At 44.1% G+C, this 19,976-nt stretch overlaps 1 protein-coding gene across 1 annotated transcript in view; it reads right to left on the bottom strand.

Moving 5' to 3' along the window:
• Positions 1 to 19,976, bottom strand: part of AK3 (adenylate kinase 3) — a 46,967-nt gene that overhangs the window by 6,025 nt on the left and 20,966 nt on the right. Inside the window, exons 3-4 of the mRNA XM_030193802.1 lie at positions 9,860 to 10,032; positions 4,282 to 4,400 (exon numbers count right to left, since the gene is read on the bottom strand). Coding sequence (XP_030049662.1) covers positions 4,282 to 4,400; positions 9,860 to 10,032 — 292 coding nt within the window. The remainder of the gene's footprint in view (positions 1 to 4,281; positions 4,401 to 9,859; positions 10,033 to 19,976) is intronic.

Raw genomic sequence — 19,976 nt, 5'->3', positions numbered from 1 at the left:
GGCACCCGCCTTCACCCCCTGGATTCCATGATTAGATCTAATGTTATACGCTAAAGGTTCCATTACAAGGGCAAATAAAAGAGGGGAAAGAGGGCACCCCTGGCGTGTACCTCGATGTAGTTCAAAAAAGGGAGAGGTGCAGCCATTCTCCCTACTCACTTTAAGTTAATATAAGAGAGGTTCTAGGGAAAATACAAATAAAAAGTGGCAAGAGGTGACATCCCTGCCATGTACCCCATGCAAGCATAAATTGAGGGGGAGAATGACCCATTTACCAAAACCACTGTGGCGGGGTTAGCACATAACATTCAAATGGCTTGCATAAACAACCCTCCAATACATTAGCACCTCACAGGCTTTGAATAAAACTAGACCTTAGTGGAGCGCAATATATAGTGCTGGAGTCACTTGATAACACAGGTTTGATCTAATCTCTGGAGTAAGTACACATAGGAAATCCAATATGGAAGTCTCTTTTTTGAAAGTTAAATGCTATGATAAAATGAGAAGAATGGTAAAAACAAAAGAGGAGCAGCTGCAAAGGTAAAAAATTTACATCAGGTGTGGATACCAATCAAAAATAACATCCTGGAAAAATATTTCTTCACTCAATGTGTGATCAAGCTCTGGAATTCATTGCCAGAGATTGTGGTAAAAGCAGTTATTTTAGCAAGGTTTAAAAAAGGTGGATAATTTCTAAAAGAAAAGTCCATAAGTCATTATTAAGATGGACTTGGGAACAACCACTGCTTATTTCTAGGATCAACAGCATAAAATCAGTGTTACTGTTTTGGGATCTTGCCAGGTACAGGATACTGGGCTTAATGGATCTTTGGTCTGTCCCAGTATGGCAACGCTTATGTTCTTATGGGTATCTTATTTGGGAAAATGGAACACTGTGGTCATGTCTCTAAGGGACATATAAAGCAAGTATAGTGGGGAAAAATTTATTTTACAGAACTGGATTCAGGATCAATCACCAACTTTTTGGCACTGGAGAAATGCATTTCATAAGCTTATGTTATGGGAAGTTTGAGATGCACGTTTCACTGAATGAAAAGATTTGGTCCATATGGGATCTTCCATCTCAAGCTCCAAGATTTGTTAATGATTAGGTAGATCATCTCTATTGATTGGTAAAAGAGGGAGGAAGGATTTGTTGGGACTGGGGGGGGGGAAGGGTAGGGAAGGGGGAAAGGGTGGGTAGCATAGATAGAGAAATGGGAGGTGTTCATTATTTTTGCTATATCGGGAAGGTTATAAGACACAAGCAGGGGCAGTTTCGAAAGAGAAGGATGCCCATCTTTCGACACAAATTGCAAGATGGGCGTCCTAACAGGGTCACCCAAATTGGTATAATCGAAGGCCAATTTTGGGCGTCCTCAACTTGCGGGGACGACCAAAGTTTACGGGGGAGCGTGTCGGAGGCATAGCAAAGGCGGGACTGGAGTGTGCTTAAGAGATGGGCATCCTCGGCCGATAATGGAAAAAAGAAGGGTGTCCCTGACGAGCATTTGGTCGACTTTACTTGGTCCATTTTTTTTCACGACCAAGCCTCAAAAAGGTGCCCAAACTGACCATATGACCTCCCCTTACTCGGGGGGAGTGGTCACCAACCCCCTCTCACCCTAAAAAAAAAACTTTAAAAAAAAATATTTTTGCCAGCCTCAAATGTCATACCCAGCTCCATGACAGCAGTATGCAGGTCCCTGGAGCAGTTTTAGTGGGTGCAGTGCACTTCAGGCAGGCGGACCCAGGCCCATTCCCCCTACCTTACACTTGTGCTGGTAAATGTGAGCCCTTCAAAACCCACCACAAACCCACTGTACCCACATCTAGGTGCCCCCCTTCACCCCTTAGGGCTATGGTAGTGGTGTATAGTTGTGGGGAGTGGGTTTTTTTTGGGGGGGGGGGGTTGGGGGGCTCAGCACCGAAGGTAAGGGAGCTATGCACCTGGGAGCAATTTCTGAAGTCCACTGCAGTGCCCCCTAGGGTGCCCAGTTGGTGTCCTGGCATGTCAGCGGGACCAGTGCAGTACGAATGTTGGTTCCCCTCACAACCAAATGCCTTGGATTTGGTTGTTTTTGAGATGGGTGTCCTCAGTTTCCATTATAGCCGAAAACTGGGGACGACCATCTCTAAGGTCGACCTAAATGTTGAGATTTGGGCGTCCCCGACGGTATTATCGAAACAAACGATGGCTGTCCATCTTGTTTCGATAATACGGGTTTCCCCACCGCTACGCCGGGACGTCCTTAGAGATGGGCGCCCTTAGAGATGGTCAACCCCGTTCGATTATGCCCCTCAAGGCCTTTTACTATGCTTTTTATAATTGTTGGTTTATAACTGGAGGGAATTGGATGGGACTGTTTCAATGGCATATATTTGACTTTGCATCTGTCTTTGTTTCTTTGCATATTTCAATAAAAAGATTTTCAAATGAATGTCTCCTTGGTTTTAAATTTGTAAGATTATTTAATATTTTTATCTATCTGATAATTCCTGATATTTATGTTCTGAAAATATCTGTTTGACATATATTAGAAATGTATGTGTTTGTTTTAATCTGCCATGAGCTGTGAGATCGTCAGAATATAAATGTTATCAATAAATAAATCTGAAAGATCTGACAAGCAACTTAGTCACTGAAGTACTACTCAGGCTGGATGAGACCTCTGCTCAGCATGTTTTCCTCTTTCCTTAGAGGGATGATTTGTATATTATTGTCCATTGTCAGATTCTGACAGACTTTATATCATACTTCTGAAACTGTGGGTCATCACCTAAAATCAGGGTTGTGAAACCCATGCTTGGGGTCATGATCTGTGTTGCTCGGGGTCAGAGCTTTCTGTGGCTGCATAAACTGGGATCATGGCTCCAGATACCATGGGCATAACTTTGTTTTCCCCTTGCTGGCTGGCATAAAACAGAGAAATGTCATTGTTTTTTTGAGTAAGTACAATCTTGCCAGACAACAAGAACTAGTAACCGATGACAAGGTGCAATAACAGATAGACAAAAGTTCCTGCATTTATAGACTTTATGTATGGGCTCCCCACTCCTTGGAGAGAAGCTCCTGGTATGATGGTATCCTGAATAGTAGGCTAGCCTCCAAGTCCTTCTAGAGAGCCACCAGTGTTGGAATTTGTTCAACATTCTGATTACTGAGATTCAATGCCTAACATTTTGACAGTAAAAGTTCCTCTGGTATTGACTCTCATTGAAATCTGCCATTGGTAGCACCTACAAAGTGGAAGCCAAGCGGCTAAGCATTCTGAGAAAGCGTCATGCTGAGACCACTTAACTAAGACAGCCTGTATTCAGAACCTGATATTGGCTATTATTTCCATGAAGAGAAACAACTTGGCTTGTTTGGAGTCAAAGTGGATGACAATGAATGTCATCTGCAGAGAAGGACAGAATGGATTTCTTGTACTTCAATATCAACCTAATATACTCCAGTAATTAGATAGGTAGATTAAAGACCAGGATAAAATGCAACTGGTAAACTGGAGACCAGGTGAACCCTTGATTAAGCAAATATCCAAATATGGAAAAATGTTGACACCTTGATCTCTGAGGTGAACCACTACCATTGCCAATGCTTGATAAACACTATGGCGGCCAAAGCCATGCCAAGCAGAAGACCCTGTATTAGGGATGGCACCGATCCAATATAACCTGAGGAATACTTGGGATCCTGAAGCATCAGGACATAGGGACAGACATCCTTGAGGTCTAGAGAACAAAGCCGATTCCCTTGCTTTAACAGAGGCATGATCCTTGGCAACATGACTACTTTTAATTAGTCTTTATCTAGAAACATCTTGCCTTTCCTGCTCACAAGACCTGTCTTGCTGGCCTGGCTTTCAGGAGGGATGAAATTTCTTTGCATGGCAGGGTCTAACCTGATTTCTTATGGGGGACGATCTGAGATAGTGAAATCTATAACCCTCTAACTATGCAAAGGACCTGGGAATGTGAGGTGATATGGGGCCAACACAACCCCAAGAGGGATTCATTCTGTTCATTCCATGGAATTAAAAAAACAGCGATCTCACACAACCACTAGACACATGTAACACATCATACCATTCACGCTTACTATAACAGAAATGTTTTACTTTGGAGCTAGAGCACTTCCATCCTCAGCACAGTCAGATGATGTCACTCATGTGACTGATTTTCCTGTTTCTCCATGAAAAATCTCACCTGTATGATAAGAGACTGGCCTGTTACACAACTGGAGGAAGAACACCAGGTAAATGAGCAATTGCTTACTGATAATATTCCAGCACAGGCTTTGTGAGCACTTCGTACGCCTTCAGCCTCTTAGTGACCGTTTCTGGTCTGTCGTCCTCACGCTGAACAAGAGGCTCCCCGGTGAGGTCATCGATGCCCTATTCATGTGGCAAAGAGAACAAAAAGAGACAAACCATTAATGCTTGTAATGTTTATTCCCTCTTGATTAAAATTAACACCTGCTGTAGCACAGCACTGCCAGTTACAGAGGTCAGATCCTGGAAAAATCAGGGAGAGTAATTATGATGTTAAAAACTGAGGTCAAGAGGGGCGAGAAACACAGACACACCCTCCCATATTCACATTCTACACAACCCACATATATTATAAATAGGAAATTTGGATCTGTGCCTGTTTTTCCATACTCTTGTGTTATATTATATGGACACATACACAGTTCCTCATCGCCCCGTCCCAGTTACACATGCAGAACGTGCTCTCAACATGGTTACACAGATGAACAAGGCCTACATGCTCTCCACACACATGCTAGGCCTCTCTGTCCCTGTAATCACACCCACACAGTACAGTCTCTCCTCAGTAGGATAAAGATCTACCTCCAGGTCATGAAGCCCATCCTGGTTTCTTACTTCCTCTTTTAAAACATTCTAAAAATATTGTAAAATGCATAAATGTTTGAGACACACACTTCTATTTTCTTTCTCCTAAACAGATATGCAGCAGCTTTCTTTCCATATATTCAGTTTCACCAGTGCAGACCCTACTCCCAAGACACCCACCCACACATTCACTAAACCAGTTTCTCAGACTTGTCCTGGGGACTTCCCACAGCCAGTCTAGATTTCAAGATACCCACAATGAATATGCATGAGGTACATCTACATATAGAGTCCCATTTTAAAGAGATTATAGAAGTAGAAGTTGAGACATGCAGGTCAGTGCGTCTCAAGTTTCACCAGTATTTTAGACAGAATCGGCCAACATAAAACCTACTCTGAAATACAGGAGAAAAGGATGTTTATGCACCGGGTGCATGCAGCACAGACATCCATTTTAGAAAAACAAACATATATAAAATTGACGGGTGCATATTTTTGCAACCTTAGAAACAATCAAGTATTATCCTGATGCTGTCACAGTGACCAGTTTCCTTTGCCACTTTGACATTTGGATGCGGAGGGGGTTTTGGGGAGACAGACAAGAACCATTCGGAAATTAAGTGGGCCACCCCCTAATCCCTCCAGTGGAGAGCTGCTCAGTAGCTGCTTTTACCAAATCCTAACCCTGCTCGGTAGCAGGTGTAACTCCCGACGTTGATCATTTTAGGAAACAGATATTTAGACCCTGAAATGGGGAATTAACATCTATGAACTTGCCACGCCCTTGTCTCATCCAAAATACACCCAGACCATGCCCCCTTGCCTATTGCACACACTTGGGTTTGATACATGCATATCCCAACTTCGTATGGGGACTTAGATGTTTATGCAAGACAAATGTTTAAGTGCCGGTTTATGCACGTATCAAAAGTGAATAGTGCTTGTGAAATGAGGGCCATAACATATTTTTAACATATGCACACTTAGACCACGAATAGTCATTGCTGGTATCCTAAAAATCCAACTAGCTGTGGGGTCCCCACCAGGATTTGGAAGCCTCGCATTAGACTTCTCCAAACAGACAGTGCCACATACACACACAGTACTTCTTTACAGTCAGGTCTTAAATAATCTTTAACATTACACCAGAAATAAAATATTCCGGTTAGTGTTTTTATTTTGTATCTCTTTCCCTCCAAAAAAGGTTCCTCTTTCAACATTTTTCTTCTTTGATTTATTGGGTCTACTTCTCTGCCATACTTTTTTCTGCGCCCTTCCTCGCCCCTCTGCAATGCTTTGCTTTGCTTTTTTTGTCTCTTCACTCTTGTGGGTCTCCTTTCCACTTGTTGTGACCTTCTCTCCTTTACTCTCTGCCCTTTCTGTTTGTGCAGTAATCTCTCTCCAGCACACCAATCTTCCTGCCTTACTTTAACAATAAATCTTTTTTTCTGGACTCTCAAGGCACATCTGTCTTTAAGAACATAAGAATAGCCATACTGGATCAGACCAATGGTCCATCTAGCCCAGTATCCTGCTTCCAACAGTGGTCAATCAAGATCACAAGTATCTGGCAGAAACCCAATTAGTAGCTCCATTCCATGCTACCAATCCCAGGGCAAGCAATGGCTTTCCCCATGTCCATCTCAATAACAGACTATGGACTTTTCCTCCAGGAACCTGTCCAAACCTTTGTTAAACCCAGATACACTAACCGCTGTTACCACATCCTCCAGAAGTGCGTTCCAGAGCCTAACTATTCTTTGAGTGAAAAAATATTCCCTCCTATTTGTTTTAAAAATATTTCCATGTAATTTCATTGAGTGTCCCCTGGTCTTTGTACTTTTTGAAAGAGTGAAAAATCAATTCATTTCTATCCACTCTACACCACTCAGTCTATCTCTTTAGCTTTTCCTCATACGGGAGGAGTTCCACCCCCTTTATCATTTTGGTTGTTTTTTGAACCTTTTCTAATTCTGCTATATCTTTTTTCAGATACGGTGGCCAGAATTGAATGCAATACACAAGGTGAGGCTGCACCATGGAGTGATACAGAAGCATTATAATCTTGGTCTTATTTACCATCCCTTTCCTTATAATTCTTAGCATCCTGTTTGCTTTTTTGGCTGCTGCCACAGACTGGACAGAAGATTTCAGCATATTGTCTATAATGACACCTAGACCTTTTTCTTGAATGCTGACTCCTAAGGTGGACCCTAGCATCAGGTAACTATGACTCGAATTATTCTTCCCAATGTGCATCACTTTGCATTTGTCCACATTAAATTTCATCTGCCATTTGGATGCCCAGTCTTTCAGTTTCCTAAGGTCTTCCTGCAATTTTTCACAATCCAGATGTGTTTTGACAACTTTGAACACTTTGTGTCATCTGCAAATTTAATCACCTCACTCGTTTCGTTTTCCAGATCATTTATAAATATGTGAAATAGTACCCAATCCCAGTACAGATCCCTGCGGCACTCCACTAATTCACCCTTCTCCATCGAGAAAAATGACCATTTAACCCTACCCTCTGTTTTCTGTCCAATAATCAATTCCTAATCCACAGAAGGCCATTGCCTCCTATCTCATGACTTTTAATTTTCTCAGGAGTATCTCATGAGGAACTCTGTCAATAGCTTTCTTAAAATTCAGATACACTACATCAACCGGCTCACCTTCATCCACATGTTTATTTATGCCTTCAAAGAATTGAAGAAATTGGTGAGGCAAGACTTCCCTTTGCTGAACCCATGCTGACTCTTTCCCATTAAACCATGTGTGTCTACATGTTCTGTAATTTTATTCTTTATAATAGTTTCCACTATTTTCACCGGCACTGAAGTCAGGCTTACCGGATAATCCCGGAACCCTTTTTAAAAATTGGCGTTGCATTTGCCACCCTTCAATCTTCAGGTACTACAGATTATTTTAACGACAGGTTACAGATCACTAACAACTGATCAGTAATTTCACACTTGAGATCTTTCAGTACTCTAGGGTATATGCCATCCAGTCCAGGTAATTTATCACTCTTTAACTTGTCAATTTGGCTCTGTACGTCTTCCACGTTCACAGAGATTTGTTTCAGTTCCTCTGTACCATCACCCTTGAAAACCATTTTGGGTACAGGTAGATCTCTTACATCTTCTTCCGTAAAGACTGAAGCAAATAATTCATTCAATCTCTCCACTATGGCCTTGTTCTCCCTGAGTGCCCCTTTTGCTCCTTCATGATCTAACAGTACCACGGATTCCTCACAGGCATTCTGCTTCTGTTGTACCTGAAAAAGGTGTTACTATCAGCTTTTGTCTCCAAGGCAAGTTTTCTTCAGATACTCTTTTAGCCTTCTTTATCAGTGCTTTGCATCTAGTTTGACACTGCTTATGCTGCTTCTTATTTTCTTCATTCAGATTCTTTTTCCATTCTTTGAAGGATGGGGTTTTTTTTTTTGGCTCTAATAGCATCTTAGAGCCAAAAAAAACCCCCCAAATGACAGCCAGTGTGGTTAAAAGGTGAAGTGAAATAGCATCTTTCACTTCACCTTTTAACCACACTGGCTGTCATTTGCTCTTCTTTTCTTTCATATTTGTTAATATGTGGAATACATCTGGTCTGGGCTTCTACAATGGTATTTTTAAACAATGTCCACGCCTGATTTAAAGCCCTAAAGTCTTTATTTTCTCTCTTTATGTTTTATTTCTCTCTTTACTATTTCGAAATTGATGTATTCATCTGGTAAGTTTCCCGCCCTGTTCTTACCCTTTTCTCTTGACTTACTCTGTTATTTTGTTGTCTTTTTGTGCCATTTGATAAGACTCTTTATCCTTATAAATATTCTCTTCATCTCAATATGTCCTCTCTTACTCCTCTCACTATCTTGTAAAGGACTTCTTTTACAAAGCTGCACTAGCAATTCCCACGCAGCAATTGAGAGGAAGCCCACAGGAATTGAATGGGCTTCCTCTCATTTGCCGCACAGGAATTGCTAGTGTGGCTTTGTAAAAGAAGCCCAAAGTCTTTCGCTCAGCCAGTTTTCCTCTGTTTACTTAAAAAGAAGTTGTTACTCACCTCCTCACAATGTGCTTAAAGTGAGGTACAAATCTACAGGACTAGTAAAACAGTCTATTGACTGTGGCATAAGTAGTATAAAATTAATAAATTAACAGTACCTCTACATAAGACACTTCCCACATCTTTTCTTACACTCCAACTTTCTTGCTAACATTCCATAAATTTCCAACTCCTGTCTCATAAAACCTCTCTTCAGTCTTTTTTTTTTTTTTATTGCGCATATCATTCCATAGAATATGCCACTAAAACAAATTGTACAAGTGGGGTGTAGGAGCAGCCTAGTGGTTAGAGCACTGGGTTGACAACCAGGGAAGCCCAATTTCAAATCCTGCTGCTGCTGCTCCTTGTGATTTTGTGCAAGTCACTTACTGGTGGATCTGAATGTAACTCACCTTGGGTTACTACTGAAAAAGGTTTGAGCTAAATCCAAACAAACACATACACGAGAACATTTCAATAACATTGCCTCTGCACACAAAACATCTCAGTAACTGTGTTGAAGTGTCCTCCTGTTTTTCTAATTAATGTGTCCGTACCCCATTGTCTCTGAGAAAGATGTGCATTTCCCCTTTTGTTCCAATCACTGCCTTATCTTCCATTTCATCCGACCCCGTTCATACTACCCATTTATTCCTTCTGTCCATTACCACACTCAACCTACCTGAAATTTAAACCCTCTTCCCATCACTATTTCCCTCTCTCACTTCCTCTGCACACCAGCCCCCAGATAAGGCTACGGATAAAAGCTGGAAGGTGTTGTAGTGTTTCCAGGTAGCTCTGTTTTGCAAATGCCATGACAGGAACAAACCCCATTTTTGTATGATAAGAGACTCTGCAAGTCAAAGCTTCAGTAAAACAACAGATAAGGCAAATGCAGCAAATCAGCTGCTCAATTTTCACTGTTGGATGGGTGACTTATCACTCACTGAGACTTTGGGAGGATTAAATTCGGTGTTGTAGACTCTGCCACTGGCAGGGTGGATCCAGCGAGCAGTTAGTCGGTTTTTGATAGTTTCAAATGGCACATTCAAGTTAATCACAGAATCAATTTTATAAACGTTATCCAGAGCTTCTGCTTGTGGGACCGTCCTTGGAAAACCTTAGAACAGACGACAGAAATGAACAGGAATTAAACAGGACTGCAAAGATATCGAACATAGAGTAAGAACAATTCCGGTTTGTATGATCCAGCGCTAGATAAATCTAAGCTGAACACACTGTTATAGCTAAACATTGCGCCACTCTCTTGGTAAAAGGTCATTTTTTTAAAGAAGTAATTTTATAAAGCCCTTTTTTGTGCACAGGTAAAATGCCTCTTCTGAACTTACCTCAGATGTAAAAGTACATACAGTGACAAGAAGGTGTGCACTTTTATGTGACTCAAGGATAGGCATGTTTGGGAGGGGAACACTTTGGGTGAAGCGCAGATGGAGTCATGGGGTACAAGTGTAGGTCAGGGCCGCAGAGAGACACAGCTGGGCCTGGGGCAGAACTGGACCACCGCAAGCTGCCGCCCCCCCCCCACTCACACCACTGCTGCCGCCCACCCTCTTACCTTTCTGTCTTTGCCTCAAAGGGGGGGGGGGGGGGCCTGGGCCCGGCAAGCCGCTTCCTGTGTGCCTGCTCCCACGGTCTGTCCTCTCCTGCTCCTGTACATGCTGGGAGTCAGGACCTGGATGATTCATTATCATGATATTGTGCTAATGGAATCATCCGGGTCCTGGGTGGCATGCAGGAGCAGGGAAGGACAGACCCAGAAGCAGGCAGCAAGAAGTTTGCCAGTGCCGGGGGGAATTTTGCCCTCCTCTCGGCAGCCCTGGTGTACGTTATGCACATACTTCAGCAGTGTACATTTACTACAGCTACCAGAGGGTGTAAGTGCTGCTGCATTCTAGCCACAATTTTGGCTGATTATCTGATGCTATTTTAGGAAAAGACATGTAGGCGCCTGTGTCTTTATAAAACAGTCACATAATAGGTGTCCCAGTCACATAATAGGTGTCCACCTGGCCCTCCAAACTAGGCAACCTGTTATAAACTCTCCTGTTAATATAAGACAGTAAAGAAAATCTACGTGCATTACGCAGACTGAGATGAAAGGGATGAATAGTGAAGAGGTTCAGGATAGGACATACAACTTTACTCACTGTTGAATGCAAAGATTTCAGCTATGAATACATTTCAGGTGCTGAATGTTATACCTTCATAAGAATGTGCAAAATTTAATTTTAACCAGAGGGAGTGCGGCACACAATTGCTCTACACAAATTTGCAACTATGTGTGTGTGGGGGGGGGGGGGGGGGGGGCAGGGAGGGTGGAGAAAGGAGTACTATCCCATGCTGTTTCTACTATTAAGCTGCCACCAATGACCCAAGAGCCATCTGTCTCTTGTTCACTCTCTTCCAGCTGTTTCTAATTTTTCTCACATCTTTCAGCTCTCTCACCTATCCCTATCCCTCTCCTATCCTTTCAAAAAAAATTTTACGCTTGTCTCCTCCACCTGTCTCTCATTCCTGCCTTTCCTATTCTTCCACATTTTTTATACCCAGGCCTCTACTAACCCTCCAATTTCTCTCTGTTCCCCAACATCTGTCCCACCTCTTCCCCATCAGCTTCCTTGCCTACTTCCCTTTCCTCAACTCTACCTGCTTCCTCTTCCCCTCCTTCTCTGGTGTAAGCCCTTTGCCTATTTTCCTCTTTAGTCTTTTCTCCAGCATCCTCCCACTTGCCTTTCCTCCTCCTTCCCCAGTTCCCTTAGCCATCCTGAACAAAGGGAGCCTGTCTAGGTGGTACCGACTGCTGTGCATCATCTGTGCAGGCAGTACAAGCACATCCACTACTCATGTAATGGAGAAGATCAATAGCCAGGGAGTGCTGGCCCACAAATTTTGGAAATGTGCATGGGTGCAGGCCAGTTGGCAATGGCTGGGGTACTCCTCCTGCTGGGTCCTGGTAATAAACAAGTACAAAAGGTAGACTACTACTGAGAATGTAAAGTTGAAGGAATACTGTCCTTGTAACTTTGGAGTTAGCAAACTGAGCAGCATGAAACTCAGCACATTCATAAAGGCGAGAGGCTCAGTATTCAGACCCTGAGAGATAGCCCAACAAACTCCCGTGGTCAAAGCTGAGTCTGGATATTCAATGCCAGGCCATTTCCAGTGACCGGTGTTGAATATCTGGTTTATTTTGCTGGTTTGAACTAAACCGGCCAAGCTGATATTCAGGGCAGGCCAGTTCAGTTGGAACTGGCCAAAGGTATTTCACCTATTGATGCGGCCATATTTGGCCACTAAACATAGCCAGCCAGACACTGAATATTGGCACTGACTGGCCATGTCACACAACATAGCCAGTCATCCAGCTAGCCACTAAGGGCTAATAAGCCAGCTATCTTGGCTGAATATTAGCACTTAGCCAGTTAAGTACTATTTAACTGGTCAGGTGCCATTCTTGGCCAGTTAAATTGTTTTGCATATCTGGGGGGGGGGGGGGGGGGGGGGGGGAAGAGACGGTTCTTTGCACAAGCTTTTCCAGATATTCTTTAATGGCATCCTGGGGCAGGGTTCCTATGGACAAAGTTTGAATTCATCCTGTCATTTTTTAATAATATTTAAATTTGGTTTTATTCTACGTTGCTATGTACTTTTTATTTTACAGGTATTGTTATGTTTTTGTATTCTGTTTTATGATTATGGTTAATGTTTGGCTTTGTAAATTGCCTTGAAAAGTTATTTGCTTTTAAAAGACAGCCAAACAAGTCACTATAAAAACTACATTTTTGATGATAATATAAAAGCTAGAATAATTATAACAATCTGAAGACTGCGAAAATTGGAATGTTAAAAATGAAGCATGTACACACACAATAAAATTGGCATAATGGCATAATCCTCATACACTGCCAGCTTTTCTTATTGATCATTGATTTGATAAGAGCCTTAGGCAGAGGCTGTCTCTCGCACGTGTGGCATTTATCAACACGGGCTTCAAAGCTTCCCCACAATAAGCTATTTTTAAATTGATAAGTTTACTTTAACGTCCTTTGGATTTACAACTTTCATCAGACTTCTTTTCCCCTTTCTCTGACACACTGACTGTAGTATTGAAGATAAAAATCAGAAGCCAAACAGTATTTACGTTGGAACTATAACACAGTGTTATCCTGTCAAGAAGAAATGCTTTTGTACTCTAACTTCCAATTTGAGGAGACTCTGCGCCTTGCTGCATTTATGATTTATATGCCAGATGCTGAAGAGAACTTCTCCCAGACCAAAGGCAGCATCAGGTGTTCATCTCGAAGGCTGCAGCTTACATTTTACTCACTATGGGGTGGAACAGCATACTTTGTCTGTAACTACATCCATGGTTCTGCTAAGATTTCTGGCAGATGTGCTGCAAATGCTATACACCTGACTGCTAGCTCACAGGAACTTCATGGCAGCTGTGGTAGCAACGATTAGTATCAGTTTGATTACTGAGCTATCTTCAATACTTCAGTGGCATAGCCAGGGCTGATTTTTTGGGAAAGCCTGGGGTTAACATGTTCAGGGCAGAGCAGAAGAGTAGCCTAATGGTTAGAGCAACAGACCAAGAATCAGAGGGCCCAAGTTCATAATCCCACCATAGCCCCTTCTGGCCTCAGGCAAGCCTCCATTGCCTTGGAATGGCCAGGGGGTGGCCCTGGCAATCTCACCCCGTTCAGGATCTGCAAGTGTGATGCTTGATGGCAGATCCAGAATGGAATGAGATTGCCAGTGCCAACCCCTGGCTTGCTCACTGTGGGCAGCAGAGACTTGAAAAAGAGAATGTCCAGGACTCAAATAATAAGAACCCTACCTATAAAGAGGCAGCACCCTAAAATACCAATATAATTCCTACTGAAAATATAAAAGAAGTCAGACTGCTACACATCCCTACACAGAAAATAACCACTAGCAGACCACACCTTGGTCACATGCACAAAATACACAGACAGACCCTCAACAAATATTAAACAAGGGACCACACATCAGGAATTGAGAAATGAAGACAAAGACTGAAATCTCAAAACGTTAGATGCTGCGTATACAGCAATACTAGAGAAACACATTTGCCAATATTGACATATTCCAATTAATAAATTCAGAATAAATAAATATTGGTTTTATTTTTACCTCTGTTGTCTGAACATTTTATTTTTCCATTTGCTTTGGTTCCAGTGTCTCTCTCTTTGAATTCTCAACCAAGTCACCTCCACCCAGTGGCGTACCAAGGGGGGGGGGGCGGTGGGGGCGGTCCGCCCCGGGTGCCAGTGGGTGGGGGGTGCTCCGCTCCCGCTGCCTCCCGTGGCCGTTCCCGCGGCGCCGCACATTAAAAAAAACTGGCGAAGCAGCGTCGCAGGCAGCGCCTCGCGCCCTGCTTGTAAAAAAAAAAAAAAAATCAAATCTCCTTCCTTCTCCTCCTCGTCTTGACGTCGACTCGGGCCTTCAATTTGATTGGAAGTCCCGAGTCGACGTCAAGACGAGGAGAAGGAAGGAGATTTGATTTTTTTTTTACAAGCAGGGCACGAGGCGCTGCCTGCGACGCTGCTTCGCTGGTTTTAACAGGACTGAGGTGGGGAAGGAGAGGGGCAAAAGGGACTCAGGTGGGGGTGTTCAGAGGGGAGAAGGGGACTGGGGTGGGGGTCTCAGACAGGGGAGGGGAGAAGGGGACTGGGGTGGGGGTGTTCAGAGGGGAAAAGGAGAGGGGGGAAGGGGACTGGGGTGTGGGTGTTCAGAGGGGAGAAGGGGACTGGGGTGGGGATCTCAGACAGGGGAGGGGGAGGGGCGAAGGGGACGTGTGGGGATCTCAGAGGGGAGAAGGGGACTGGGGTGGGGGTGTTCAGAGGAGAGAAGGGGACTGGGGTGGAGGTCTCAGACAGGGGAGGGGAGAAGGGGACTGTGGTGGGGGTCTCAGACAGGAGAAGGGGAGGGGAGAAGGGGACGGGTGGGGGTCTCAGACGGGGGAAGGGGAGGGGGGAAGGGGACTGGAACTGGGGGCTGAAAAAAGGGGCAGAGAGAGAGAGAGGGGACAGATCCTAGATGGAAGGGGGAGCGAGAGGGAGGGCAGACCCTGGATGGATGGGAGAGGGAGGGCAAATGGTGGATTGAAGGGGCAGAGAGAAAGGGCAGGCAGTGGATGGAAGGGACGGCAGAGAGGGCAGACACTGGATGGCAGAGAGAGAGTGAAGACAGATGCTGGATGGAAGGAAGACGGTGAAAAGAAGATGAGGAAAGCAGAAACCAGAGACAACAAACTGTAAATAAAATATATATTTTTTATTTTTTTTGCTTTAGGATAAAGTATTGTAGATGTGTTAAATGTTTATAATAGAACATGTAAATAAGGTAATCTTTTTATTGGACTAATTTTAATACATTTTGACTAACTTTCGAAGAACAAAACCCCCTTCCTCAGGTCAGGATAGGATACTGTAACAGCACTATACTGTACTGACCCGAGGACGGAGGTTTTGGCCTCTGAAAGCTAAATGTATTAGTCCAATAAAATGGTATTATTTTACTTTCTATATTTGTTTTATTTCTATTTGTTAATTTGTAAAGTGGTGATTGGTACTTGTTAGTTTTTTTCAAATTTACATCTGCTGTCTTTATATTTTGCACAGTACTAGGGGACAGTTTCTGTTTCTGTGGTGTTGCATTGTATGCAGAGTCTGGCATTGGGGGTTCAGTTTAATTTTTGTCTAAATAGAAAGTTTATGATTACTTATTCTATAGTGGATTAGCGTGTATCTGTGTTTGTGAAAAAGACATGGCTTTCAGTTGGCATTGACTGTGCAGGATCTACGATCTGTACTATTCTGTCTGGTTTCGTTTTACAATAGGTGAATTGATGTTCTAGTGCTCACTGTAGTGTTTAAGATGCTTTCCTTTTCCTTGTGTGACTCGTAGAAATGACTGCTTATGGTATGGTAGAATTGCTCTATAGGTCCTGAGTGTTTTGTATTCTCGGCATGCCTAGTACTGGATTTGGGGGGGGGGGGGGGTGTTAAAAAATGACCGGCCCCGGGTGTCAACTACCCTAGGTACGCCACTGCCTCCACCTCTCCTTCCCTTAGTCCAGTCTCCCAACTGCCTCCTTTTCTGAAATCACTGAAGAGGAAACTGAACATTTTCTTTCCTCCTCAAAACTACCTGTTCCTCTGATTGGCTCCCTATCCATTTCCGCATACAGTTCAAACTCCTCTTACTGACTTACAAGTGCATTCACTCTGCAGCTCCTAAGTACCTCTCCACTCTTCTCTCTCCCTAAACTCCTCCTCGGGAACTCCATTCAATGGATACATCTCTCTTATCTGCACTCTTCTCCTCCACTGAACATGCGTGGGATAAGCATAAAGGAATCCTGTGCCGAAGGAATGGATCCTCAGGAGCTTAGTCAAGATCGGGAGGCGGGGATAGGGCTGGGCAGACTTATACGGTCTGTGCCAGAGCCGGTGGTTGGGAGGCAGGGCTGGTGGTGGGGAGGTGAGGATAGTGCTGGGCAGACTTATATGGTCTGTGCCTGTGCCAGAGCCGGTGGTTGGGAGGTGGGGCTGGTGGTTGGGAGGCGGGGATAGTGCGGGGCAGACTTATACGGTCTGTGCCCTGAAGAGCATAGGTACAAATCAAAGTAGGGTATACACAAAAAGCAGCAAATATGAGTTATCTTGTTGGGCAGACTGGATGGACCGTGCAGGTCTTTTTCTGCCGTCATCTACTATGTTACTATGTTCTCCTCCACTGCTAACTCCAGGCTCTGTTCCTTTTATCTTGCTGCACCATATGCCTGGGATACACTTCCTGAGCTGGTACATCAAGCTCCATCTCTGGCCGTCTTCAAATCCCAAAAGCCCACCTTCTTGATGCTGCTTTTAACTCCTAACCTTTACTCCCTTGTTCAGTACCCATGCTTTATCATTCCCACCTTAGTAACTCCCTTATCCCTTATTTGTCCTGTTTGTCTGTCCTAATTAAATTGTAAGCTCCATGAAGCAGGGACTGTCTTTTCAGGTTCAAGTGTACAGTGCTGCGTACGTCTAGTAGCGCTATAGAAATGATAAGTAGTAGAAGTCTTTGTTGCTTTTCTCTTGTCAGGGTTCCTTGTCCATTTCACATTTCATCTCTCCACCATCCATCTTCCCTCTATGTCTCTAATATGTTGTGTCCAGTATTTCCCCTCTATGTCCCTGTTTTTCTTCATTCAATGTGTAATTAAACTCTGGAATTCGTTGCCAGAGAATGTGGTAAAAGCAATTAGCTTAGTGGGATTAAAAAAAAAGGTCTGGACAGCTTCCTAAACGAAAAGTCCATAGACTATTATTAAATTGACTTGGGGAACATCCACTGCTACTTCTGGGATAAGCAGCATAAAATGTATTGAACATTTTCGGCATCTTGCCAGGTATTTGTGACCTGGATTGGCCACTGTTGGAAACAGGATGCTGGGCTTGATGGACCTTTGGTCTGTCCCTGTGTGGCAATACTTATGTACTATATACTGAGTCCAAAAGGCTCCCAGGTTCAAGAAACAGTAGCTGCTGCACCACTCTATGGAGGTCCAATCTGCCCTCAAAAGAGCTAAGAATTCTAGAACCCAGGCCTCAGCACCCCCAGGGTGAGGTGCTAGAACCTTGGAGTCTTTTGAGAGGAAAGTTTATCAGGGCTCTATGTTTGTTCCACATTCAGTTCTATCAGCTATTCATGAACATTTACATGTGGAACTTGGTGAACAGAATAGCAGAGTTTGTGAACTCTCTGCCTCTAAAGAAGGCCATGGGACTAGTAACCAAGCCGAAGGAGTGTTGAAAACACTGGGCCTGGGCAGCCTATGATGCTTTTGATGTGGCACCCAGAATCTCAACGTTAGTGGAAGGGGAAAGGAGGACGGGATTTGATATACTGTCTTTCTGTGGTAACAATCACAGCAGTTTACATATTATATACAGGACATATTTTGTACCTGAAGCAATGGAGGGTTAAGTGACTTGCCCGGAGACAGATATTAACATACAAACATGCACACACTCGCCTGGTACGTGTTTCAGACCTAGAACTGGCAGTACAGGAAAAACAAGCACACATCCCTTGCTGAGGAGATCCTTTTTTGAGGACAAAGTGCAGGAGGTTGCTAACCTCATCAAGAAAAGATCTGATACCATGAATTCCCCATTTCGGCCTGCTCCTTCTGTGGCCTCCAATTCTTGGATTTTCTCAAGTGGTGGCCAGAGGAGACCCTACTACTGCGTAGGTATACTCCTCTAGCCTGCTCTTCCCAGCAGCCCCAGGGAGCCTGCTCTCATCCATGGCAGCAGCATGCCCAAAAGGCACAGCCAACTCCCCAGTCAAAGCAAGGGATGAGCTTTTGGTTGGCTCCAAGACAGCATAGATGCAGTAAACGTGACTGTCCTAGATGGCCTACTGGTGGAGTGGGGGCTAAATTTTTTTTTACAGCAAGATGGCTCCTTGTAACCTCAGACTGGTGAGTTCTTCAAATAGTCTGGAGGGAGGGGGGTGGTGTTATGCCTTACATTGACGAGAACATCCTCCAAATTGTCCACCGAGCGCATCAAAGTTCAGCTCTCAGCACCAGGTCATCCTTACAGAGGCACTCTCTTCCCTTCTACAGGTCCATGCGGTCGAGCACGTACCACCAGGCAAAGGAAGGAAGGGATTCTATTCCAAGTACTTCCTTAAAGGCGGTTAACTTAGGGAACTTCAAAAAAGGGTTGGATGGCTTCCTGGAGGAAAAAGCCATAGAATGTTATTGAATGGACGAGGGAATAATACAGTATTTCTAGGATGGGCGGGACAAATTGCTTGTTCTTTTGGCCGCTGTCGGTGACAGGGTGCTGGGCTCGATGGACCCTTGGTCTGTCCCAGCATGGCAATGCTTATATACTTATGCCCAAAAAGTTAAGGGGATTTCATCCTATCCTGGACCTAAGAGCCCTGAACAAATAACTGGTCAGAGAAAGGTTCAAGATGGTTTCACTGGGCACCCTGCTTCCCATGATTCAGGTAAATGATTAGCTATACTCTCTGGACTTAAAGGATGCTTACATCCACATACAGATTATGTCACAGTCTCGTAATGTATCTTGGAACTCAGGAAGCAATGCATAGAACCATTTGGTGTTGCAGTTACTAGGGTTTGTTATCAATTACCCAAAGTCTCAGCTGCTTCCAGTTCAATGACTGGAATTCATTGGAGCTCTGTTAGACACAGTTCAGGCCCTGGCCTTCCTTCCAGATCCAGGGCCAAGACCATGAACATAATCACTCTAAAGGTCCACCAGAACCAGAAGGTCACAGCTCAGCCAATGTTGAGGTTGTTAGGCCACTTGGCCTCTACTGTGTATGTCATACCTACAGCACACCTCCATTTGAGAGAGTTCCACTGGACCCTAGCTTCCCAGTGGTGTCAAGCTTCAGGGAACCTAGCAGATGTTGTTTCTGTCACTCCTATTCCTATACTAATCTCAGCAGGCTTCCCTCTGCCATGCCCTGCCAGAGGAAACAAGAAATGACATCAGTGAGGGCAGGATGAAACAGAGGGAAGCCTGCACAGACCAGTGAAAGTGGCTGTGTGTTGCTGCTGCCACTCACAAATGTGGCGAGTACACCAGGGAAGGGAAGATGCTGGGTTGCGGGCCTGGGCAAATACCAAATCCAGGGCTGAAGAGGAAGGGGAGTTGTCAGGTTGCACATGGAGGCAAATACCAAATCCAGGGGTGGAGAGAGGGATGCAGGACAAGGAAGGGGGTGGTTTGGAAGGCCCATCCAAAATAACTGTGGGCCCTCCCAAAATAATCAGTCTGGTTACGCCACTGCCTCACTCAGCCGATGAAAGCTCCTTTTGAGCCGCTTGACACTTGCAATTTGAAGTTCTTGACCTGTAAGGTTTTGTTCTTGGTGGTAGTCATGTCAGCATGCAGAGTCAGCGATTTTTAAGCTCTAGTAGCACCTTATATTAAGTTTCACGACATGGTGGTTCTTTATATTCATCCTAAGTTCCTTTTG

This window comes from Microcaecilia unicolor, chromosome 2 (assembly GCF_901765095.1).
Source record: "Microcaecilia unicolor chromosome 2, aMicUni1.1, whole genome shotgun sequence".
In the NCBI taxonomy this organism is placed as follows: domain Eukaryota; kingdom Metazoa; phylum Chordata; class Amphibia; order Gymnophiona; family Siphonopidae; genus Microcaecilia; species Microcaecilia unicolor.
The sequence above is the reverse complement of the archived record's forward strand: the minus strand, read 5'-3'. Positions and strand labels throughout refer to the sequence as shown.